We start from the raw sequence: 27,886 nt of genomic DNA, 5'->3' as shown, positions 1-27,886 counted from the left end.
GCCCCTACATGCACACTGCCCCTACATGCACACTGCCCCTACATGCACACTGCCCCTACATGCACACTCCCCTACATGCACACTACCCTACATGCACACTGCCCCTACATGCACACTGCCCCTACATGCACACTGCCCCTACATGCACACTGCCCCTACATGCACACTGCCCCTACATGCACACTGCTCCTACATGCACACTGCCCCTACATTCACACTGCCCCTACATGCACACTCCCCTACATGCACACTGCCCCTACATGGCCACTGCCCCTACATGCACACTGCCCCTACATGCACACTGCCCGTACATGCACACTGCCCGTACATGCACACTGCCCTACATGCACACTGCCCTACATGCACACTGCCCTACATGCACACTGCCCGTACATGCACACTGCCCGTACATGCACACTGCCCGTACATGCACACTGCCCGTACATGCACACTGCCCCTACATGCACACTGCCCCTACATGCACGCTGCCCCTACATGCACGCTGCCCGTGCATGCACACTGCCCTACATGCACACTCCCCAACATGCACACTCCGCTACATGCACACTCCGCTACATGCACACTGCCCCTACATGCACACTCCCCAACATGCACACTCGCCAACATGCACACTGCCCCTACATGCACACTCCCCAACATGCACACTCGCCAACATGCACACTGCTCCTACATGCACACTCGCCAACATGCACACTGCCCCTACATGCACAATCGCCAACATGCACACTGCCCCTACATCCACACTCCCCTACATGCACACTGCTCCTACATGCACACTCGACAATATGCACACTGCTCCTACATGCACACTGCCCCTACATGCACACTCCCCTACATGCACACTGCGCCTACATGCACACTGTCCCTACATGCTCACTGCCCCTACATGCACACTGCCCCTACATGCACACTGCCCCTACATGCACACTGCGCCTACATGCACACTGTCCCTACATGCACACTGCCCCTACATGCACACTGCCCCTACATGCACACTGCCCCTACATGCACACTGCGCCTACATGCACACTGCCCTACTTGCACACTGTCCCTACATGCACACTGTCCCTACATGCACACTGTCCCTACATGCACACTGTCTATACATGCACACTGTCCCTACATGCACACTGCCCCTACATGCACACTGCCCCTACATGCACACTGCCCCTACATGCACACTGCCCCTACATGTACACTCCACATTATGCACACTGCCCCTACATGCACACTCCACATTATGCACACTGCCCCTACATGCACACTGTCCTACATGCACACTGCCCCTATATACACACTCGGCAACATGCACACTGCGCCTACATGCACACTGCTCCTACATGGACACTGCCCCTACATGCACACTCCCCTACATGCGCACTGCCCCTACATCCACACTCCCCTACATGCACACTGCTTCTACATGCACACAGCCCCTATATACACACTCTACAACATGCACACTGCTCCTACATGCACACTGCCCCTACATGCACACTCCCCTACATGCACACTCCCCTACATGCACACTGCCCCTACAGGCACACTGCCCTACATGCACACTGCCCTACATGCACACTGCCCTACATGCACACTGCCCCTACATGCACACCGTCCTTACATGCACACTGCCCCTACATGCACACTGCCCCTACATGCACACGGTCCCTACATGCACACTGCCCCTACATTCACACTGCCCTACATTCACACTGGCCCTACATGCACACTGCCCCTACATGCACACTGCCCTAAATGCACACTGCCAATACATGCACACTCCCCTACATGCACACTCCCCTTACATGCACACTGCCCCTACATGCACACCGCCCCTACATGCACACTGCCCCTACATGCACACTGCCCCTACATGCACACTGCCCCTACATGCACACTGCCCCTACATGCACACTGCCCCTACATGCACACTGCCCCTACATACACACTGCCCCTACATGCACACTGTCCCTACATGCACACTGCCCTACATTCACACTGCCCTACATTCACACTGCCCTACATGCACACTGCCCCTACATTCACACTGCCCCTACATTCACACTGCCCCTACATTCACACTGCCCCTACATTCACACTGCCCCTACATTCACACTGTCCCTACATGCCCACTGCCCCTACATTCACACTGCCCCTACATTCACACTGCCCCTACATGCACACTGCCCCTACATGCACACTCCCCTACATGCACACTGCCCCTACATGCACACTGCCCGTACATGCACACTGCCCTACATGCACACTGCCCTACATGCACACTGCCCTACATGCACACTGCCCGTACATGCACACTGCCCTACATGCACACTCCGCAACATGCACACTGCCCCTACATGCACACTGCCCCTACATGCACGCTGCCCGTACATGCACACTCCCCAACATGCACACTCCGCTACATGCACACTGCCCGTACATGCACACTGCCCTACATGCACACTCCGCAACATGCACACTGCCCCTACATGCACACTGCCCCTACATGCACGCTGCCCGTACATGCACACTCCCCAACATGCACACTCCGCTACATGCACACTCCGCTACATGCACACTGCCCCTACATGCACACTCCCCAACATGCACACTCGCCAACATGCACACTGCCCCTACATGCACACTCGCCAACATGCACACTGCCCCTACATGCACACTCGCCAACATGCACACTGCCCCTACATGCACACTCGCCAACATGCACACTGCCCCTACATGCACACTCGCCAACATGCACACTCGCCAACATGCACAGTGCCCCTACATGCACACTCGCCAAGATGCACACTCGCCAAGATGCACACTCTCCAACATGCACACTGCCCCTACATGCACACTGCCCCTACATGCACACTGCCCCTACATGCACACTGCCCCTACATGCACACTGCCCCTACATGCACACTGCCCCTACATGCACACTGCCCCTACATGCACACTGCCCCTACATGCACACTGCCCCTACATGCACACTCGCCAACATGCACACTCGCCAACATGCACACTGCCAATACATGCACACTCCCCTACATGCACACTGCCCCTACATGCACACTCGCCAACATGCACACTCCCCTACATGCACACTCCCCTACATGCACACTGCCCCTACATGCACACTGCCCCTACATGCACACTGCCCCTACATGCACACTCCTCTACATGCAAACTCCCCTACATGCAAACTCGCCAACATGCACACTCGCCAACATGCACACTCGCCAACATGCACACTCGCCAACATGCACACTCGCCAACATGCACGCTCGCCAACATGCACACTCGCCAACATGCACACTCGCCAACATGCACACTCGCCAACATGCACACTCGCCAACATGCACACTCGCCAACATGCACACTCGCCAACATGCACACTGCCCTACATGCACACTCGCCAACATGCACACTCGCCAACATGCACACTGCCCTACATGCACACTGCCCTACATGCACACTCCCCAACATTCACACTCGCCAACATGCACACTCGCCAACATGCACACTCGCCAACATGCACACTCGCCAACATGCACACTCGCCAACATGCACACTCGCCAACATGCACTCTCTCCAACATGCACACTGCCCCTACATGCACACTGCCCCTACATGCACACTGCCCCTACATGCACACTGCCCCTACATGCACACTCCCCTACATGCACACTACCCTACATGCACACTGCCCCTACATGCACACTGCCCCTACATGCACACTGCCCCTACATGCACACTGCTCCTACATGCACACTGCCCCTACATTCACACTGCCCCTACATGCACACTGCCCCTACATGCACACTCCCCTACATGCACACTGCCCCTACATGCACACTGCCCCTACATGCACACTGCCCGTACATGCACACTGCCCGTACATGCACACTGCCCGTACATGCACACTGCCCTACATGCACACTGCCCTACATGCACACTGCCCGTACATGCACACTGCCCGTACATGCACACTGCCCTACATGCACACTCCGCTACATGCACACTGCCCCTACATGCACGCTGCCCCTACATGCACGCTGCCCGTACATGCACACTGCCCTACATGCACACTCCCCAACATGCACACTCCGCTACATGCACACTCCGCTACATGCACACTGCCCCTACATGCACACTCCCCAACATGCACACTCGCCAACATGCACACTGCCCCTACATGCACACTCGCCAACATGCACACTGCCCCTACATGCACAATCGCCAACATGCACACTGCCCCTACATCCACACTCCCCTACATGCACACTGCTCCTACATGCACACTCGACAATATGCACACTGCTCCTACATGCACACTGCCCCTACATGCACACTCCCCTACATGCACACTCCCCTACATGCACACTGCGCCTACATGCACACTGTCCCTACATGCACACTGCCCCTACATGCACACTGCCCCTACATGCACACTGCCCCTACATGCACACTGCGCCTACATGCACACTGCGCCTACATGCACACTGCCCCTACATGCACACTGCCCCTACATGCACACTGCCCCTACATGCACACTGCCCCTACATGCACACTGCGCCTACATGCACACTGCCCTACTTGCACACTGCCCCTACTTGCACACTGTCCCTACATGCACACTGTCCCTACATGCACACTGTCTATACATGCACACTGTCCCTACATGCACACTGCCCCTACATGCACACTGCCCCTACATGCACACTGTCCCTACATGTACACTCCACATTATGCACACTGCCCCTACATGCACACTCCACATTATGCACACTGCCCCTACATGCACACTGTCCTACATGCACACTGCCCCTATATACACACTCGGCAACATGCACACTGCGCCTACATGCACACTGCTCCTACATGGACACTGCCCCTACATGCACACTCCCCTACATGCGCACTGCCCCTACATCCACACTCCCCTACATGCACACTGCTTCTACATGCACACAGCCCCTATATACACACTCTACAACATGCACACTGCTCCTACATGCACACTGCCCCTACATGCACACTCCCCTACATGCACACTCCCCTACATGCACACTGCCCCTACAGGCACACTGCCCTACATGCACACTGCCCTACATGCACACTGCCCCTACATGCACACCGTCCTTACATGCACACTGCCCCTACATGCACACTGTCCCTACATGCACACGGTCCCTACATGCACACTGCCCCTACATTCACACTGCCCTACATTCACATTGGCCCTACATGCACACTGCCCCTACATGCACACTGCCCTAAATGCACACTGCCAATACATGCACACTCCCCTACATGCACACTCCCCTTACATGCACACTGCCCCTACATGCACACTGCCCCTACATGCACACTGCCCCTACATGCACACTGCCCCTACATACACACTGCCCCTACATGCACACTGTCCCTACATGCACACTGCCCCTACATGCACACTGCCACTACATTAACACTGTCCTACATTAACACTGCCCTACATTCACACTGCCCTACATTCACACTGCCCTACATTCACACTGCCCTACATTCACACTGCCCCTACATGCACACTGCCCCTACATGCACACTGCCCCTACATGCACACTGCCCCTACATGCACACTGCCCCTACATGCACACTGCCCCTACATGCACACTGCCCCTACATGCACACTGCCCCTACATGCACACTGCCCCTACATGCACACTGCCCCTACATGTACACTGCCCCTACATGCACACTGCCCCTACATGCACACTACCCTACATGCACACTGCCCCTACATTCACACTGCCCCTACATTCACACTGCCCCTACATTCACACTGCCCCTACATTCACACTGTCCCTACATTCACACTGTCCCTACATGCACACTGCCCCTACATTCACACTGCCCCTACATTCACACTGCCCCTACATTCACACTGCACCTACATGCACACTGCCCCTACTTGCACACTCCCCTACATGCACACTGCCCCTACATGCACACTGCCCGTACATGCACACTGCCCTACATGCACACTGCCCTACATGCACACTGCCCTACATGCACACTGCCCGTACATGCACACTGCCCTACATGCACACTCCGCAACATGCACACTGCCCCTACATGCACACTGCCCCTACATGTACGCTGCCCGTACATGCACACTCCCCAACATGCACACTCCGCTACATGCACACTGCCCGTACATGCACACTGCCCTACATGCACACTCCGCAACATGCACACTGCCCCTACATGCACACTGCCCCTACATGCACGCTGCCCGTACATGCACACTCCCCAACATGCACACTCCGCTACATGCACACTCCGCTACATGCACACTGCCCCTACATGCACACTCCCCAACATGCACACTCGCCAACATGCACACTGCCCCTACATGCACACTCCCCAACATGCACACTCGCCAACATGCACTCTGCCCCTACATTCACACTGCCCCTACATTCACACTGCCCCTACATGCACACTGCCCCTACATGCACACTCCCCTACATGCACACTGCCCCTACATGCACACTGCCCGTACATGCACACTGCCCTACATGCACACTGCCCTACATGCACACTGCCCTACATGCACACTGCCCGTACATGCACACTGCCCTACATGCACACTCCGCAACATGCACACTGCCCCTACATGCACACTGCCCCTACATGCACGCTGCCCGTACATGCACACTCCCCAACATGCACACTCCGCTACATGCACACTCCGCTACATGCACACTGCCCCTACATGCACACTCCCCAACATGCACACTCGCCAACATGCACACTGCCCCTACATGCACACTCCCCAACATGCACACTCGCCAACATGCACACTGCCCCTACATGCACACTCGCCAACATGCACACTGCCCCTACATGCACACTCGCCAACATGCACACTGCCCCTACATGCACACTCGCCAACATGCACACTGCCCCTACATGCACACTCGCCAACATGCACACTGCCCCTACATGCACACTCGCCAACATGCACACTGCCCCTACATGCACACTGCCCCTACATGCACACTGTCCCTACATGCACACTGCCCCTACATGCACACTCGCCAACATGCACACTCGCCAACATGCACACTGCCAATACATGCACACTCCCCTACATGCACACTGCCACTACATGCACACTCGCCAACATGCACACTCCCCTACATGCACACTCGCCAACATGCACACTGCCCCTACATGCACACTCGCCAACATTCACACTGCCCCTACATGCACACTCGCCAACATGCACACTGCCCCTACATGCACACTCCTCTACATGCAAACTCCTCTACATGCACACTCGCCAACATGCACACTCGCCAACATGCACACTCGCCAACATGCACACTCGCCAACATGCACACTCGCCAACATGCACACTGCCCTACATGCACACTCGCCAACATGCACACTCGCCAACATGCACACTCGCCAACATGCACACTCGCCAACATGCACACTCGCCAACATGCACACTGCCCCTACATGCACACTGCCCCTACATGCACACTCCCCTACATGCACACTCCCCAACATGCACACTACCCTACATGCACACTGCCCCTACATGCACACTGCCCCTACATGCACACTGCCCCTACATTCACACTGTCCCTACATTCACACTGTCCCTACATGCACACTGCTCCTACAAGCACACTGCCCCTACATTCACACTGCCCCTACATGCACACTGCCCCTACATGCACACTCCCCTACATGCACACTGCCCCTACATGCACACTGCCCCTACATGCACACTGCCCCTACATGCACACTGCCCCTACATGCACACTGCCCCTACATGCACACTGCCCGTACATGCACACTGCCCTACATGCACACTGCCCGTACATGCACACTGCCCGTACATGCACACTGCCCTACATGCACACTCCCCAACATTCACACTCCGCTACATACACACTGCCCCTACATGCACACTGCCCCTACATGCACGCTGCCCGTACATGCACACTCCCCAACATGCACACTCCCCAACATGCACACTCCGCTACATGCACACTCCGCTACATGCACACTGCCCCTACATGCACACTCCCCAACATGCACACTCGCCAACATGCACACTGCCCCTACATGCACACTCCCCAACATGCACACTCGCCAACATGCACACTGCCCCTACATGCACACTCGCCAACATGCACACTGCCCCTACATGCACACTCGCCAACATGCACACTCGCCAACATGCAAACTGCCCCTACATGCACACTCGCCAACATGCACACTGCCCCTACATGCACACTCGCCAAGATGCACACTCGCCAACATGCACACTGCCCCTACATGCACACTCGCCAAGATGCACACTCGCCAAGATGCACACTCGCCAAGATGCACACTCGCCAAGATGCACACTCGCCAACATGCACACTGCCCCTACATGCACACTGCCCCTACATGCACACTGCCCCTACATGCACACTGCCCCTACATGCACACTGCCCCTACATGCACACTGCCCCTACATGCACACTGCCCCTACATGCACACTGCCCCTACATGCACACTGCCCCTACATGCACACTGCCCCTACATGCACACTGCCCCTACATGCACACTGCCCCTACATGCACACTCGCCAACATGCACACTCGCCAACATGCACACTGCCAATACATACACACTCCCCTACATACACACTGCCCCTACATGCACACTGCCCCTACATGCACACTCGCCAACATGCACACTCCCCTACATGCACACTCGCCAACATGCACACTGCCCCTACATGCACACTCGCCAACATGCACACTGCCCCTACATGCACACTGCCCCTACATGCACACTGCCCCTACATGCACACTGCCCCTACATGCACACTCCTCTACATGCAAACTCCCCTACATGCAAACTCGCCAACATGCACACTCGCCAACATGCACACTCGCCAACATGCACGCTCGCCAACATGCACACTCGCCAACATGCACACTCGCCAACATGCACACTCGCCAACATGCACACTCGCCAACATGCACACTCGCCAACATGCACACTACCCTACATGCACACTGCCCTACATGCACACTCGCCAACATGCACACTCGCCAACATGCACACTCACCAACATGCACACTCGCCAACATGCACACTCTCCAACATGCACACTGCCCCTACATGCACACTGCCCCTACATGCACACTGCCCCTACATGCACACTGCCTCTACATGCACACTGCCCCTACATGCACACTGCCCCTACATGCACACTGCCCCTACATGCACACTCCCCTACATGCACACTCCCCTACATGCACACTACCTTACATGCACACTGCCCCTACATGCACACTGCCCCTACATGCACACTGTCCCTACATGCACACTGCCCCTACATGCACACTGCCCCTACATGCACACTGCCCCTACATGCACACTGCCCCTACATGCACACTCCCCTACATGCACACTACCCTACATGCACACTGCCCCTACATGCACACTGCCCCTACATGCACACTGCCCCTACATGCACACTGCCCCTACATGCACACTGCGCCTACATGCACACTGCCCTACTTGCACACTGCCCCTACTTGCACACTGTCCCTACATGCACACTGTCCCTACATGCACACTGTCTATACATGCACACTGTCCCTACATGCACACTGCCCCTACATGCACACTGCCCCTACATGTACACTCCACATTATGCACACTGCCCCTACATGCACACTCCACATTATGCACACTGCCCCTACATGCACACTGTCCTACATGCACACTGCCCCTATATACACACTCGGCAACATGCACACTGCGCCTACATGCACACTGCTCCTACATGGACACTGCCCCTACATGCACACTCCCCTACATGCGCACTGCCCCTACATCCACACTCCCCTACATGCACACTGCTTCTACATGCACACAGCCCCTATATACACACTCTACAACATGCACACTGCTCCTACATGCACACTGCCCCTACATGCACACTCCCCTACATGCACACTCCCCTACATGCACACTGCCCCTACAGGCACACTGCCCTACATGCACACTGCCCTACATGCACACTGCCCCTACATGCACACCGTCCTTACATGCACACTGCCCCTACATGCACACTGCCCCTACATGCACACGGTCCCTACATGCACACTGCCCCTACATTCACACTGCCCTACATTCACACTGGCCCTACATGCACACTGCCCCTACATGCACACTGCCCTAAATGCACACTGCCAATACATGCACACTCCCCTACATGCACACTCCCCTTACATGCACACTGCCCCTACATGCACACTGCCCCTACATGCACACTGCCCCTACATGCACACTGCCCCTACATGCACACTGCCCCTACATGCACACTGCCCCTACATGCACACTGCCCCTACATACACACTGCCCCTACATGCACACTGTCCCTACATGCACACTGCCCCTACATTAACACTGTCCTACATTCACACTGCCCTACATTCACACTGCCCTACATTCACACTGCCCTACATTCACACTGCCCTACATTCACACTGCCCTACATGCACACTGCCCCTACATGCACACTGCCCCTACATGCACACTGCCCCTACATGCACACTGCCCCTACATGCACACTGCCCCTACATGCACACTGCCCCTACATGCACACTGCCCCTACATGCACACTGCCCCTACATGCACACTGCCTCTACATGCACACTGCCCCTACATGCACACTGCCCCTACATGCACACTGCCCCTACATGCACACTGCCCCTACATGCACACTGCCCCTACATGCACACTACCCTACATGCACACTGCCCCTACATTCACACTGCCCCTACATTCACACTGCCCCTACATTCATACTGCCCCTACATTCACACTGTCCCTACATTCACACTGTCCCTACATGCACACTGCCCCTACATTCACACTGCCCCTACATTCACACTGCCCCTACATGCACACTGCCCCTACATGCACACTCCCCTCAACCCGTTCTCACACAAGACAGTACATATATGACTAGTGCTTAAAGTCAATATGTGGAATGTGATTTAGTACATATGTGATATATTCCCAGTTAACTTTTTTACCAAGGCTCAAACTCTTCCTCACGTACCAATTTAAGTCTCACAGTACTCGTCCATCAACGTAGATAGCTGAATAGTCGTGATTGGTTCAATTATAACGAAAATTGTAGTTTTCAGGTCCCACATGGGTTGTGAAATTCACCTACTATTGTCCATGCTCTTATAATATTACAGATCAGCTACATCCTATTGAAGGCTCGTAGTTTTGTTTTGAGAAATATTAGTTGTTCTTAGTAAATTATAATAAGCACAATAAATTATTACATAGAATAAGTGCTTCACCAATCAATATTATATACTATAGTTTGTGCTTTAGAAATCTTTAAAGAATGTTTTGTAGGAACGCTAACAGAAAACGATGTTATGTTGGAATGTATATAGGGTAAACTACTGCAAACAGGATGGTATGGTGTGGATTATTGGAAACTATAGGATTAGTATAGGGTCCACTACCACCTGTTAGGTGGGTAAGGGGTCCAATAACACCCGCAGGATGAGTATGGGGGTCACATCCACCCACAGGAATGGTATGGGGATCACTTCCACCCACAGGAAGGGTATGGGATCCAATACCATCCACTGGATGTGTATTGCGTCCACTACCACCGACAGGATGGGTATGGGCTCACAACCACCCACAGGATAGGTATGGGGTCCAATACCACCCACAGGATGAGTATGGGGTCCACTATAACCCACAGGATGGGTATGGGGCTCCAACCACCCACAGAATAAGTATGGGGTACAATAACACCCACTGGATATGTATGGCATCCATTGCCCCCACAGGATGACTATAGGGTACAGTATCGCCCACAGGATTAGTATATAGGGTTCACTGCCGCCCACAGAGTCGGTATGGAGTCCACCGCCACCCACAGGGTCGGTATGGGGTCCACTACCGCCCACTGGGTCGCTATGAAGTCAACTACCGTCCACAGGGTCGGTAGGGGTCCACTACCGCCCACAGGGTCGGCAGGGGGTCCACTGCCACCCACTGGGTCGGTAGGGGGTCCACTGCCGCCCACAGGATCGATAGGGGGTCCACTGCCGCCCACAGGGTCGATATGGGGGGGGTCCACTACCGCCCACAGGATCGATAGGGGGTCCACTGCCGCCCACAGGGTCGGTAGGGGGTCCACTGCCGCCCACACGTTCGGTAGGGGTCCACTGCCGCCCACAGGGTCGGTAGGGGGTCCACTGCCGCCCACAGGATCGATAGGGGGTCCACTGCCGCCCACAGGGTCGATAGGGGGTCCCTTACCGCCCACAGGGTCTCTATGAAGTCAACTACCGCCCATAGTGTTTGTATAGTGTCCACTATCGCCCATAGTGTTATTATGGGGTCCACTACCCCTCATAGGGTCGGTATGGGGGTCCATTACTACCCACAGGGTGTGTCTGGGGTCTATTTTGGCAATACTGCTTTTCCAATCTCATTTGTTGTTCAATGTAAAATATTTGTTGCTCGACTTGCAACAATTTATATATATATATATATATATAGTATAGTGCCTTTGCAATAATGTACCAATGTGTGTATTTTCATAACTCGTTTTAAATTGTTGAAAAATAAATAACTACATTGTGAATGCAAGTCAATGTTTACATGCTAAATCAGAGTTGCCAGATTCCGCTTAAAATAGCAAATTGTGCTTATTTTCAAAGCTTGAGAATTTAGCTTTAAAGTAGTTAAAAAACTACGAATTTCGCAATTTGCTATGTACTTTAGTGTACTATTTTAAAATAAGGTTGGTTTTTAAGCTGCAAGTCATATGAATCTCAAAAAAAGTATATTATTAACAATCTTATCTCCATAGTTCACTAGTTTCTGTAAATCAGATCTGGTAACTGTAGGCCAAGTACTGGTAGACTCAAGACACAATGTGTGTTGAAACTATTCTCTTTGAAGAAGTCATCTCGACAGGATCTTCCAGCTCCAGCTATAAAACTTCACCAAACATGGATCTACCTAGTACATCAAATGGTAAGAAATTACTAAACTGTAGTAAACTGAATCTGACACTGTCATATATATATATATATATATGTATGTGTGTATGTATGTACGTATGTATGTATGTATGTATGTATGTATGTATGTATGTATGTATGTATGTATGTATGTATATATATATATGTTGTACCTAGTAGCCAGAACGTCGTACTCGGCTTACTATGCAAGGCCCGATTTGCATAATAAGCCAAGTTTTCCTGACAGTATATTTTCTCTAATTTGTTTTCTGATGAAATGATAAAGCTACCCATTTCATTATGTATGAGGTCAATTTTTTTTATTGGAGTTAAAATTAACGTAGATATATGGCCGAACCTAACCAACCCTACCTAACCTAACCTAACCTATATTTATAGGTTAGGTTAGGTTAGGTAGCCGAAAAAGTTAGGTTAGGTTAGCTTAGGTAGGTTAGGTAGTCGAAAAACAATTAATTCATAAAAACTTGGCTTATTAGGCAAATCGGGCCTTGCATAGTAGGCTGAGAAGTGCGTTCGGGCTACTAGGTACGACATATATATATATATATATATATATATATATATATATATATATATATATATATATATATATATATATATATATATATATATATATGAGGGGTACCACCTCTGGTGCAAGTGTAGGGACCCATAGCCTCGGAGAAGAAAATAAAGAGTACTCAGAGAAGACCTTGTGGATCCTCACTGAACACTTTCATATTTTCTTCTCCTACCACCCTTATTCTTTTGGTATGTGTGTATATTTATCTAACTTTATTTGAAAACGTCATTACACAAAAAAAGTTACAATATTGATTATATATATATATATATATATATATATATATATATATATATATATATATATATATGTCGTACCTAGTAGCCAGAACGCACTTCTCAGCCTACTATGCAAGGCCCGATTTGCCTAATGAGCCAAGTTTTCCTGAATTAATATATTTTCTCTAATTTTTTTCTTATGAAATGATAAAGCTACCCACTTCATTATGTATGAGGTCATTTTTTTTTTATTGGAGTTAAAATTAACGTAGATATATGACAGAACCTAACCAACCCTACCTAACCTAACCTAGCCTATCTTTATAGGTTAGGTTAGGTTAGGTAGCCGAAAAAGTTAGGTTAGGTTAGGTTAGGTAGGTTAGGTCGTCGAAAAACAATTAGTTCATGAAAACTTGGCGTATTAGGCAAATCGGGCCTTGCATAGTAGGCTGAGAAGTGCGTTCTGGCTATTAGGTACGACATATATATATATATATATATATATATATATATATATATATATATATATATATATATATATATATATATAATTTTTTTTCTTCCAATAATATAGTATTCGCTTGAAATTAACAGCCTGGTCAATCAGGCTGTTGGATTCAACTCCTCTCAGTTTTGTTATACGAGTTACAGCATGGTTAATCACATCCAAAATTAAAGTTATTTCCAGATGCAGTCCTAAAATTTTTAACATTGCTCTCACTAGTGTTAATGTAGATTATTTCATAATTTAAATAATATATTTAATTACTGTAGTACATTTTAACAACAATTTAACTTATAATTTTTGCAGCATAGGTCATTTGAATATAAGTATTTTATTAGAAACTATTTCCTTCAGGTCTTCAGGGAAAATTCTTGAGGAGATGCACAAACTGCAAACAATGTGTGCATGTCCGAAGCAATGTTTGCAAGTTCTGCCAGTGTGACTTCCGAAACAGTAGAGAATTAATGAAGAAAGAAGAGGAAGCCCGTTTTCTACTTAAAGGCAAGAAGGCTTTAGAACGAAATACAGCAAGCCGGGTTCTACGAAGGATTGAAAATCAGGTATTGAAGTTTGTCTACATCTGTTGTATTCATTTGTATTCTTCTTATGCTGAACTTGCTTGATAAGGTATAGAATCAACATGAATAATGCTGTACAGTACTTACATACTATTTGTTTATTTATTTATATACAAGATAGCACACTGGGATTATGAGAGTACATAGAATTGATGTTTTTACATTCTTGTAAAGCCACTAGCACACATAGTGTTTTGGGCAGGTCCTTAATCTAACAGATAATTTTAAATAGGCAATTTAAAGCTTAAATGGAAAAAATTGGCTGGTACATTGTAAGAAAGTATCACAAAGATTACTATGTACATTAAAGTAAAATTTGAGGGTTATCAACATATAAATTGTAGCATAATTTGAGGAATATTTCAAGGTATAATATAGTAAGATATGCATTCAATATAACAATCATGATATAAGGTGATAGCAATGATTACAATGGAAAAGTTGTATGGTTTAGGCACATATATTCTGGCATTGGATTTCATAAGATACAGTGCGAGTTTAATACACTAGTTAGGAAACTATCAAGAAAAATTTTTCAAAAAAATGCGTTCTGGCTATTAGATACGACATATATATATATATATATATATATATGTATATATATATATATATATATATATATATATATATATATATATATATATATATATATACATATATATATATATATATATATATATATATATATATATATATATATATATAATTTCAATTCAATCATCTCTGTCGTTGATGTATATGGCAAAAAGTGTGTGGCCCAATACAGCACTATGTCTTAACGTAATGGGTCCAAGGGCCCATAAGGTCTCGACAGCATTAAGGGCCCTTTAGCAAACCAGTGTGCTGGTGCCCCTATGACACCCATGACGTCTTTGTATCATTTCAAGTTTGTACATGTACTTCTTAAGATATGGGCACCATACAACTGCTGCATATTCTAGCTTTTGTCTAAAAAAATCATGAACAATTTATTTATTATTTATCCATGAATGCCAGAACTAAACCCTGTGGTACTCCACTCGTGACATTTCTCCAGTCCAATACATTGCCTCTGATTACTGCCCTCATTTTTCTATCAGTTTGAAATTTTTTAATCCATGTTAGAAGCTTACCTGTCACCCCTCCAATATGTTCCAGTTTCCAGAACAAACTCTTATGTGGAATTCTATTGAATGCCTCTTTTAGGTCCAGATAGATGCAGTCAACCCAACCATATCTTTCCTGTAAAATTTCTGCGGCTCGATCATAGTAACTGATTAAATTTGTTACACAGGATCTTCCATTTCAAAATTTTTTATTTTTTATTTTTATTTTTTATTCCAGCACGCACAAGGAAGCTTGATGCAGATAAACTTACATTAGGATCAGAAGGTGATAGCGATAATGCCCTGGAAAAAAATCCTGACGAGCTACAAGTGCAGCAGGTGCATAAAGTCCAAAAAGTACCGCAGGTGCAAGAAATTCAACAATTACAAAAAGTTCCGCAGGTGGAACATTTACAAAAAGTTCCGCCGGTGCAACAAGGGCTACCATTAGCAATCCTTCAGAAACAGCAAGAAGTACAAGTAGTAAAATTTGAACCACAGGGAACTACACCAGGAAAACAGTGTAGTAACAACGGAATGGGAATTTTAAAATACCTGAGGAAACAGGTAAAAAAGGACAAACAATAGAAATGGTTCCTTACACATTATTTGGTAGTTTATAGGTATTTTACTTATAATACTTTATATTATGTCTACAGTTTATAATTTAGTTTACAGTTAATTTACTTTTCAACTTCCATATCTTACATGAAGGATTTTTACTGTTTTTCATTTTTAAAACCTTATTAGTATCATTTATAGTTTAGTGTCAATTCACTTATAATACAATATATGGAATAATTTACTAAATTCATTTAACTATAATAAATTTAAATAAACATTTTTACCCCAGGATGAGTTTCAGTCACCCTACCCAAAAAATTAATGTTTCTTTATTACTAATCTTGTGAGAGGTAGCTTATTGTGCAGCCCATACTCATTCTGTGAGTGTTAGTTTATTGTGCACCCCATAGTCATCATGTCACCCAAGCCTGCTGCAGCTGCACCTGAGGGGTGGTGTAGGGAACCATTAGTATACTATTATGATTTGAGAGAGAGAATGCTCTGTGGACAGAGCATCAATATGGCTTAAGGCATTGAGCTTTGCCTCAAGATGAAGCTTGGGCTGATCTCTAATTTGCTTCTTGGGAGTCTTCATTTACATGCACCCCATACTCAACCACTTTGTAGTAATTAATTGTGCAACCCATACTCATCCTGTTACCAGTAGTTTGTGCAACCCATACTTATCCTGTGATCCCTATCCCTCTACTTCAAGTCCCTCAAGGGGCGCACGAATTCAGTTTGGCATACTGCATCCTGCCTTCCCATCCCTAGCTACTGACCCATCACAATATTTTATTTTATTTTATTTATATATATACAAGTAGGTACATTGGGGTTGTGAGAATACATTGAATAGTACAGTATTTACAATCTTGTAAAGCCACTAGTATGCGCAGCGTTTCAGGCAGGTCCTTAATCTAACAGATAATTTTAAGTAGGTAATTTCTATCAGAATTGATAAATGATAATAAATACATTGTTTACATACATACATTACAAATACATACATATAAGCTCAAAAGCTTCATTGAAGGTTGTAACAGAACCCATGAGCACCACACCAGAAAAAAATACAGTTTTGATATTCCAAGAATACGACTTAATCAAACTAGAAATGCTCTACAAATCAAGGGACCCAGAATGTGGAATGATCTTCCCAACCATGTTAAAGACTGTACCTCTCTCAACCAGTTTAAGATAAAAACTAAACACTACCTAATAAATTCACTAACCTACCTTACCCCTCTATTGTCAACCCATGTCTGTTATTTTTTTTTTTTTTTTAATCAACACTGTTTGTCAACCTATTGTATTTGTGCTGCTTTTTCAGTCATGTTCCCTCTTTTTTTTATCTTTATTTGTATTTGTTCTCAACACATTTTATTCTTTATGCTCAATTAGTATTAAGTTCTAGATATTAATGTTTTTCCTGCCCGAAACGCGTTGCGTAATAGTGGCTTTAGGCATTGTATGTACTAGCTCTATCTATATATCGATCCATTAATGTAACATTACTTGTATGTATGTACCTTACCTGAATAAACATATTTATTTATTTATTTATTTATTTATACAAGTTTAACTCTGGGGATATCAAAGAGATATTTATTTCTGGTGTGGTGATAATGGGTCCTATTACATCTGTCCAGGAAGAGTTTCAGAGCAGGATTTGCATTTAAGAACAGGGTTTTGTAAATGTAGTTGACACAAGAGAATTTATGGAGTGAGATTATGTTTAGCATGTTTAGGGAGTTAAACAAGGGGGCTGTGTGTTGTCTGAAAGCAGAATTTGATATTATTCTGATAGCAGATTTTTGCTGGGTGATGATGGACTTGAGGTGGTTTGCAGTGGTTTGCAGTGGTTGAACCCCATGCACAGATACCATAGTTGAGATAGGGATAGATTAGTGTATAATATAGAGATGAGAGCAGGGTTAGGTACATAATATCTGATTTTGGAGAGTATACCAACTGTTTTAGAGACTTTCTTAGTTATGTATTGTATGTGGGTACTGAAGTTGAGTCTCTTGTCTAAGAATAGACCAAGAAACTTTCCATCATTGTTATTGCTAATGTTTACATTGTCATCTGAAGCTGAATTGCATTTGTAGATTTGCTTCCAAATAAGATGTAGTAGGTCTTTTCTATGTTAAGTGTTAGTTTGTTGGTTGACATCCATAAGTGGACTTTTTTTAGTTCATTATTAACAACATTACAGTATTTAGTGTATGTGGGTTGGGGTTGGAGTAGATGAGTGTAGTATCATCAGCAAACAATATAGGTTTCAGAATGTTAAGAACATATACATCCTGCCTTCCCATCCCTAGCTACTGACCCATCACAATATACATCCTGCCTTCCCATCCCTAGCTACTGACCCATCACAATATACATGTAGTAGAGTGTTTTCTGTAGGCAATTTTCTAATTATACAATCATATGTTGCCCTCAGCTCTCCTATTTCATACATACTTTTTTTCTTTTGCAAGGGAGTAATTACTACATCTACATTACAATCCTCCCATGGTGGTGTAAATTTTCTCTTGGGCACAGCAATACACTCTGAAATAACATCATACTTAATAACATTAGAACATAAGGTATTCATATATGCTCTTTTCTTCATCATACATTGTTCAGTACTTCCCACCTTTTGAACTGAGAGGACCAATTCATTAGCTCCCCCACCTCTCATTAATCTAATGGCAGAAGCTACATTTATCTCTGCAATTCTATCCCCAATACTCTGCAGATTCAACTCCATCCTGATTTTCTCAATCATAGCATTTCTTGGGCATCCTAAGATAATTCTCATGGCTTCATTTTGTACCTGTGGGAGGTTGGTGCTGGGGTTACTGTGGGAGGTGTACTGTGTGAGGTTGGTGTTGGGGTTACCTGTAGGAGGTGTACTGTGGGAGGTTGGTGCTGGGGTTACCTGTGGGAGGTGTACTGTGGGAGGTTGGTGTTGTGTACTGTGGGAGGTTGGTGCTGGGGTTACCTGTGGGATGTGTACTGTGGGAGGTTGGTGTTGTGTACTGTGGGAGGTTGGTGCTGGGGTTACCTGTGGGAGGTGTACTGTGGGAGGTTGGTGTTGGGGTTACCTGTGGGAGGTGTACTGTGGGAGGTTGGTGCTGGGGTTACCTGTGGGATGTGTACTGTGGGAGGTTGGTGTTGTGTACTGTGGGAGGTTGGTGTTGGGGTTACTGTGGGAGGTTGGTGCTGGGGTTACTGTGGGAGGTGTACTGTGTGAGGTTGGTGTTGGGGTTACCTGTAGGAGGTGTACTGTGGGAGGTTGGTGTTGTGTACTGTGGGAGGTTGGTGTTGGGGTTACCTGTGGGAGGTGTACTGTGGGAGGTTGGTGCTGGGGTTACCTGTGGGATGTGTACTGTGGGAGGTTGGTGTTGTGTACTGTGGGAGGTTGGTGTTGGGGTTACTGTGGGAGGTTGGTGCTGGGGTTACCTGTGGGAGGTGTACTGTGGGAGGTTGGTGTTGGGGTTACCTGTGGGAGGTTGGTGTTGTGTACTGTGGGAGGTTGGTGTTGTGTACTGTGGGAGGTTGGTGCTGGGGTTACCTGTGGGATGTGTACTGTGGGAGGTTGGTGTTGTGTACTGTGGGAGGTTGGTGCTGGGGTTACCTGTGGGAGGTGTACTGTGGGAGGTTGGTGTTGTGTACTGTAGGAGGTTGGTGTTAGGGTATTCACCTAGTATATCTTGTTTCTGGGTGTACTAACCTAGTATATGTTGCGTGTGTGTGTGTATACTCACCTAGTCTCACCTAGAATATCTTGTGTGTAAGTTCTCAACTAGTACTCACCTAGTATACCTTGTATGTGTGTATTCACCTAGTATATCTTGTTTCTGGGTGTACTAACCTAGTATATGTTGCGTGTGTGTGTGTATACTCACCTAGTCTCACCTAGAATATCTTGTGTGTAAGTTCTCAACTAGTACTCACCTAGTATACCTTGTATGTGTGTATTCACCTAGTATATCTTGTTTCTGGGTGTACTAACCTAGTATATGTTGCGTGTGTGTGTGTATACTCACCTAGTCTCACCTAGAATATCTTGTGTGTAAGTTCTCAACTAGTACTCACCTAGTATACCTTGTATGTGTGTATTCACCTAGTATATCTTGTTTCTGGGTGTACTAACCTAGTATATGTTGCGTGTGTGTGTGTATACTCACCTAGTCTCACCTAGAATATCTTGTGTGTAAGTTCTCAACTAGTACTCACCTAGTATACCTTGTATGTGTGTATTCACCTAGTATATCTTGTTTCTGGGTGTACTAACCTAGTATATGTTGCGTGTGTGTGTGTATACTCACCTAGTCTCACCTAGAATATCTTGTGTGTAAGTTCTCAACTAGTACTCACCTAGTATACCTTGTATGTGTGTATTCACCTAGTATATCTTGTTTCTGGGTGTACTAACCTAGTATATGTTGCGTGTGTGTGTGTATACTCACCTAGTCTCACCTAGAATATCTTGTGTGTAAGTTCTCAACTAGTACTCACCTAGTATACCTTGTATGTGTGTATTCACCTAGTATATCTTGTTTCTGGGTGTACTAACCTAGTATATGTTGCGTGTGTGTGTGTATACTCACCTAGTCTCACCTAGAATATCTTGTGTGTAAGTTCTCAACTAGTACTCACCTAGTATACCTTGTATGTGTGTATTCACCTAGTATATCTTGTTTCTGGGTGTACTAACCTAGTATATGTTGCGTGTGTGTGTGTATACTCACCTAGTCTCACCTAGAATATCTTGTGTGTAAGTTCTCAACTAGTACTCACCTAGTATACCTTGTATGTGTGTATTCACCTAGTATATCTTGTTTCTGGGTGTACTAACCTAGTATATGTTGCGTGTGTGTGTGTATACTCACCTAGTCTCACCTAGAATATCTTGTGTGTAAGTTCTCAACTAGTACTCACCTAGTATACCTTGTATGTGTGTATTCACCTAGTATATCTTGTTTCTGGGTGTACTAACCTAGTATATGTTGCGTGTGTGTGTGTATACTCACCTAGTCTCACCTAGAATATCTTGTGTGTAAGTTCTCAACTAGTACTCACCTAGTATACCTTGTATGTGTGTATTCACCTAGTATATCTTGTTTCTGGGTGTACTAACCTAGTATATGTTGCGTGTGTGTGTGTATACTCACCTAGTCTCACCTAGAATATCTTGTGTGTAAGTTCTCAACTAGTACTCACCTAGTATACCTTGTATGTGTGTATTCACCTAGTATATCTTGTTTCTGGGTGTACTAACCTAGTATATGTTGCGTGTGTGTGTGTATACTCACCTAGTCTCACCTAGAATATCTTGTGTGTAAGTTCTCAACTAGTACTCACCTAGTATACCTTGTATGTGTGTATTCACCTAGTATATCTTGTTTCTGGGTGTACTAACCTAGTATATGTTGCGTGTGTGTGTGTATACTCACCTAGTCTCACCTAGAATATCTTGTGTGTAAGTTCTCAACTAGTACTCACCTAGTATACCTTGTATGTGTGTATTCACCTAGTATATCTTGTTTCTGGGTGTACTAACCTAGTATATGTTGCGTGTGTGTGTGTATACTCACCTAGTCTCACCTAGAATATCTTGTGTGTAAGTTCTCAACTAGTACTCACCTAGTATACCTTGTATGTGTGTATTCACCTAGTATATCTTGTTTCTGGGTGTACTAACCTAGTATATGTTGCGTGTGTGTGTGTATACTCACCTAGTCTCACCTAGAATATCTTGTGTGTAAGTTCTCAACTAGTACTCACCTAGTATACCTTGTATGTGTGTATTCACCTAGTATATCTTGTTTCTGGGTGTACTAACCTAGTATATGTTGCGTGTGTGTGTGTATACTCACCTAGTCTCACCTAGAATATCTTGTGTGTAAGTTCTCAACTAGTACTCACCTAGTATACCTTGTATGTGTGTATTCACCTAGTATATCTTGTTTCTGGGTGTACTAACCTAGTATATGTTGCGTGTGTGTGTGTATACTCACCTAGTCTCACCTAGAATATCTTGTGTGTAAGTTCTCAACTAGTACTCACCTAGTATACCTTGTATGTGTGTATTCACCTAGTATATCTTGTTTCTGGGTGTACTAACCTAGTATATGTTGCGTGTGTGTGTGTATACTCACCTAGTCTCACCTAGAATATCTTGTGTGTAAGTTCTCAACTAGTACTCACCTAGTATACCTTGTATGTGTGTATTCACCTAGTATATCTTGTTTCTGGGTGTACTAACCTAGTATATGTTGCGTGTGTGTGTGTATACTCACCTAGTCTCACCTAGAATATCTTGTGTGTAAGTTCTCAACTAGTACTCACCTAGTATACCTTGTATGTGTGTATTCACCTAGTATATCTTGTTTCTGGGTGTACTAACCTAGTATATGTTGCGTGTGTGTGTGTATACTCACCTAGTCTCACCTAGAATATCTTGTGTGTAAGTTCTCAACTAGTACTCACCTAGTATACCTTGTATGTGTGTATTCACCTAGTATATCTTGTTTCTGGGTGTACTAACCTAGTATATGTTGCGTGTGTGTGTGTATACTCACCTAGTCTCACCTAGAATATCTTGTGTGTAAGTTCTCAACTAGTACTCACCTAGTATACCTTGTATGTGTGTATTCACCTAGTATATCTTGTTTCTGGGTGTACTAACTTAGTATATGTTGCGTGTGTGTGTGTATACTCACCTAGTCTCACCTAGAATATCTTGTGTGTAAGTTCTCAACTAGTACTCACCTAGTATACCTTGTATGTGTGTATTCACCTAGTATATCTTGTTTCTGGGTGTACTAACTTAGTATATGTTGCGTGTGTGTGTATACTCACCTAGTCTCACCTAGAATATCTTGTGTGTAAGTACTCAACTAGTACTCACCTAGTATACCTTGTCAGACCTTGCCTATACCCTATACAGACCTAGTGTGTGTGTACGATCATATGTGGCATTCTTCCAAGAAAAGGAGTTAGAAATGAAACGGTATAATCAGATCCTTTTATACAACACATTGAGAAAGAATAAAGGTTAAGTGTGGTATCAGTAAGATTTACACACTAGTCCACACTTGCGTGGTGTACAATGTAAGTGGAGGCAGAGTTGGAGGGAGGGAAATGTAGTTGGTGGACCTGTGGTCAGGGTGGCTCCAGAGGTAGGGTGTCAAATTTCAGTGTTTATGGCAGGGTAAGGGAATGGTCGTCGTTGGTCTTGTGATTCAATATTTTCTTGTTGTCGCTAAGTTACACTTTTTCAGGTCTATATAGTACAATGGCCAGTCCTCATGTACCTAGTAATTATGTACCTTAAATTATGTACGTAAATTATGTAATTATGTTCATGTACCTAGTAGCTAGTAGTTATAGTGTCAGTTGGGGGTTAATGGGCCAGGCCGAGTGTGCCTGTGCCCCACAAATATCACCCTTATTGCTGACTAGTTGGTATAACGGCTTTTCCCAAACCTCTCTCTCGCCAGAATTATACTGACATGTGAATATCTTTGGCAGTTGATGAATCCTAAATATAAATAATAAATAAATAAATGTTTATTTAGGTAAGGTACATCCATACAAGAAATTTTTACAAAGATTGGTGGACTTATAGATAGATTCATACATTGCATAACTGCATGGCATAACTGGCAATCCCCTCATAGTGTTCAAGTGAGAACTGGATAAGCACCTCCAAAGGATACCCAAGTATGCCAAGTATGCTGCCCTGAGGAACACCAATGTTGATGGGTAGGGTGGGAGAAATTGAATTATTCACAGAAACATACTGGAGCCTGTCAGTGAGGTACGTAGGATTTGAGGTATTGCAGGGAATACAAGACACTGATCACTGGTCTCCCATTTGGTCCTCATTGCTTTATCTTACTATTATTGAATGTCAATAACCGTATTATGCAATTTCAATTTCTTCTATTGCTTTCTTTATTATGCACCCCATACCCATCCCGTGGGCCGTGGTGTAAAGGATTACAGAGGCACATAATCGGTTCAGGACCGGAACCCTCTAGTTCGTTTAGCTAAGCAAATAACAATGTTTGACGCTAGTTACAAAATTATTAATGTTGTATACACATGTACACACACACTCATACATACATACATATATATATATATATATATATATATATATATATATATATATATATATATATATATATATATATATATATATATATAATTATACCAGTATAATCTAATAATATATACTGGTCTAATAAAATAATTATACCAGTTAATACTCTCACTCGTTGTGTTAGGATATGTTAGCTTGATAAAACTGACTGTTCATTGTTGAGAAATGTGTTAACAAACAATATATCTGACTTATCAAGACTGTAGCTTGCTTAGCAAGGAACTTTTTTTAAATTTGGGTTCAGTTTAACTACCGCTCAAGGGATGAGTAATTGGGGCATAATAAAGGAACTAAGCTGATAAAATGAAAGATGGGGGATCAGCCATTACACGTGTTAATGACTCTTGTATAGTTGTGTAGTTAAGGACATCAGGGTAAAGGGGTAATGGGCATTGTGGTTGATTGTTCTACCTGGGAATCCTCCACTGTTTTATATCTTATGTATGTATGTATGTACTAACCTAGTTGTGGTTGCAAGGGTTGAACTTTGGCTCTTTGGTCCCGCCACTTGAATACATACACTTGAATACATACACTTTCCATACACTTGAAACTGTGTATGGAATCAGCCTCCACCACCTGTGTCCCCTTGTGCGTGTACCACATGTGTTAAATAAATGTATGTATGTATGTATGTATGTACGTATGTATGTATGTATGTATGTATGTATGTATGTATGTATGTATGTATGTAAGGAGAGAGAGAGAGAGAGAGAGAGAGAGAGAGAGAGAGAGAGAGAGAGAGAGAGAAAGAGAGAGAGAGAGAGAGAGAGAGAGAGAGAGAGAGAGAGAGAGAGAGAAAGAGATGAAGATCGAGACAGAGAAATAGATATAGACAGAGTCAGGGAGAGAATGTTAGACACAGAGACGTATAGATAAGGATATGCAAAGTCAGTGAGAGAATGACAGAGATAGAGCGAGGAAAGAGACAGAGAGATAGGCTGACACAGAGAATGTCAGAAACGAGGAGAGGCAGAGACAGAGGGACAGGGACAGACGGACAGGGCCAGAGGAGGGACGGGGGAACAGAGGGGGAGCAGTGGGACAGGGAGGGAGACAGGGACAGAGAGGGGGACATGGACAGAGACAGAGACAGAGGGACAGGGTCAGAGAGGGGGACCGGGGGACAGAGGGAGGAGAGGGGGGCAGGAGACCAAGAGAGAGGGGACAGAGGAGAGACAGGGACAAGGGGACAGAGATGGATAGGGGGACTGGAGGAAAGGGAGGGGGACAGATGATGGACAGCGGACAGAAAGAGTGGGCAGGGGGACAGAGAGGTACAGGGGACAGAGAGATGGGCAGGGGGACATAGAGGAACAGGGGGACAGAGAGTGACAGGGGGACAGAGAGAGGAACAGGAGGACAGAGAAGAACAGGGGGACAGAGAGAGACAGGGGGGACAGAGACAGGGACAATGGGATAGAGAGGGACAGGGGGACAGAGAGATGGAAAGGGGGGACAGGGGGACAGAGAGGGGGAAAGGGATCTGGGACAGAGGACAGAAAATGTGGGCAAGGGGACAAAGTGAGGGACAGGGGACAAAGATGGACAGGGGGACAAAGATGGACAAGGGGGACAGGAGGAAAGGGGGGAGATGTATGAGGGGAAATGTTTGCGGAAGATGGAGAAGGGGTATTTAGAACGGTAAGTTAGAGAGGGGGCAACTAAGGCCCATCATTGAAAAACAAATGAGCATCATTGCAATAGCAGGAGCCACGCACATCTTTAGCCTGCGTTGTTGAGACATTGTCAATTAAGCGGTGTCCAATAGCAGTATCTTCGGTATTTAAGCGTTACCTTAAAAAATACTGGAAATATTGAAAGCTATTAATCCAGATATTAATCCCCTTGTGCAACGCACACAAGAGGCAACAGCTTCTAGCTCTACAAGCCGCAATATAAAATAGAGAATAGGCGATTGTTTTCACTCACAGTGTAATAAACCCACGGACCCACCCACCCGCTGAAGCCGTAAATGCCAAGACATTACTTCCGTTTAAAATTAAGCCGGAATAATCCTCAGGTATGTGGAGGATGTGGGAGGCCTTTGATCAACCACCGACTTCCTGCCCCGTCGACGGGGCCATCAGCCCTCAGTGTGCCCTCAGCCAAAATAATGTGAAACATGTATGTGGGTGTATTAAATATTTTAATTTATTATTTCCAAGATTTAGCTGTTAGCTCTTGGACCCCGCCTTTCTAAGCGTCGGTTGTCTAATGTACCGACTCTCGGCCTCTTTTCCTCCATCATATCTAAACAACATATATTTTTATCTAACACACTCACACATCCCCAAGATGCAGCCTTTAGCAGCTTCCTGACTTTCAGGTTCCTATTTACTGCAAGGTGAATAGAGGCATTAGTGTGTGTATGTTTGTGTCTGTGTGTGTGTGTGTATACGTGTGTGTGTGTGTGTGTGTGTATACTCACCTAGTTGTGGTTGCGGGGGGTTGAGCTCTGGCTCTTTGGTCCCACCTCTCAACTGGCAATCAACTGATGTACAGATTCCTGAGCCTACTGGGCTCTATCATATCTGCATTTGAAACTGTGTATGGAGTCAGCCTCCACCACATCACTGCCTAATGCATTCCATCTATTAACTACTCTGACACTGAAAAAGTTCTTTCTAACATCCTAGTGGTTCATTTGGGTACTAAGTTTCCACCTGTGTCCCCTTGTTCGCCTACCACCCGTGTTAAACAGTTTATCTTTATGTACCCTATCAATTGCATTTCTCGCAGCCTGTCCTCGTAACTCATGCCTCTTAGTCCTGGGACTAGCCTATTTGCATACCACTAAACTTTTTCAAGCTTCGTCTTGTGCTTTTTTTTTTTTTTTTTTTTTTTTTGAGATATATACAAGAGTTGTTATATTCTTGTACAGCCTAGTACTAAGTATATGGTGTTTGGCTAGATAAGAGTAAAACTGCTTGTAGATTAGTTTTTCAAAAAATGTTGACAAGTTAGGCAGGATTGATATAGGTCTGTAATTGTTAACATCTGTGAGATCACCACATTTGTGTACAGGGGTAACTCGCTTTTTTTAGGATAACTGGAAAGGTTTGGAGTTCAAGTGA

At 45.8% G+C, this 27,886-nt stretch overlaps 1 protein-coding gene across 4 annotated transcripts in view; it reads left to right on the top strand.

The window, feature by feature from the left end:
• Window positions 1–16,921, top strand: part of LOC138372518 (uncharacterized) — a 59,754-nt gene extending 42,833 nt beyond the window's left edge. For 3 of the 4 annotated variants that reach the window (XR_011230884.1, XR_011230885.1, XR_011230886.1), the window contains 2 exons: window positions 14,761–14,966; window positions 16,308–16,921. Coding sequence is in view for 1 of the 4 variants with exons in the window: in XM_069337993.1 (XP_069194094.1) it covers window positions 13,011–13,113; window positions 14,761–14,966; window positions 16,308–16,346 (348 nt within the window). In the remaining 3 variants the exon portion in view is untranslated. Of the gene's footprint in view, window positions 1–12,718; window positions 13,114–14,760; window positions 14,967–16,307 lie in introns of those variants that run through there. The other variant, XM_069337993.1, reaches the window with a different exon arrangement.
• The last annotated feature ends 10,965 nt before the right edge of the window (window positions 16,922–27,886 follow it).

This window comes from Procambarus clarkii, chromosome 39, assembly GCF_040958095.1.
Source record: "Procambarus clarkii isolate CNS0578487 chromosome 39, FALCON_Pclarkii_2.0, whole genome shotgun sequence".
Classification (NCBI taxonomy): domain Eukaryota; kingdom Metazoa; phylum Arthropoda; class Malacostraca; order Decapoda; family Cambaridae; genus Procambarus; species Procambarus clarkii.
Note: the sequence above shows the minus strand (reverse complement) of the source record. Positions and strands in the feature narration are given on the sequence as shown.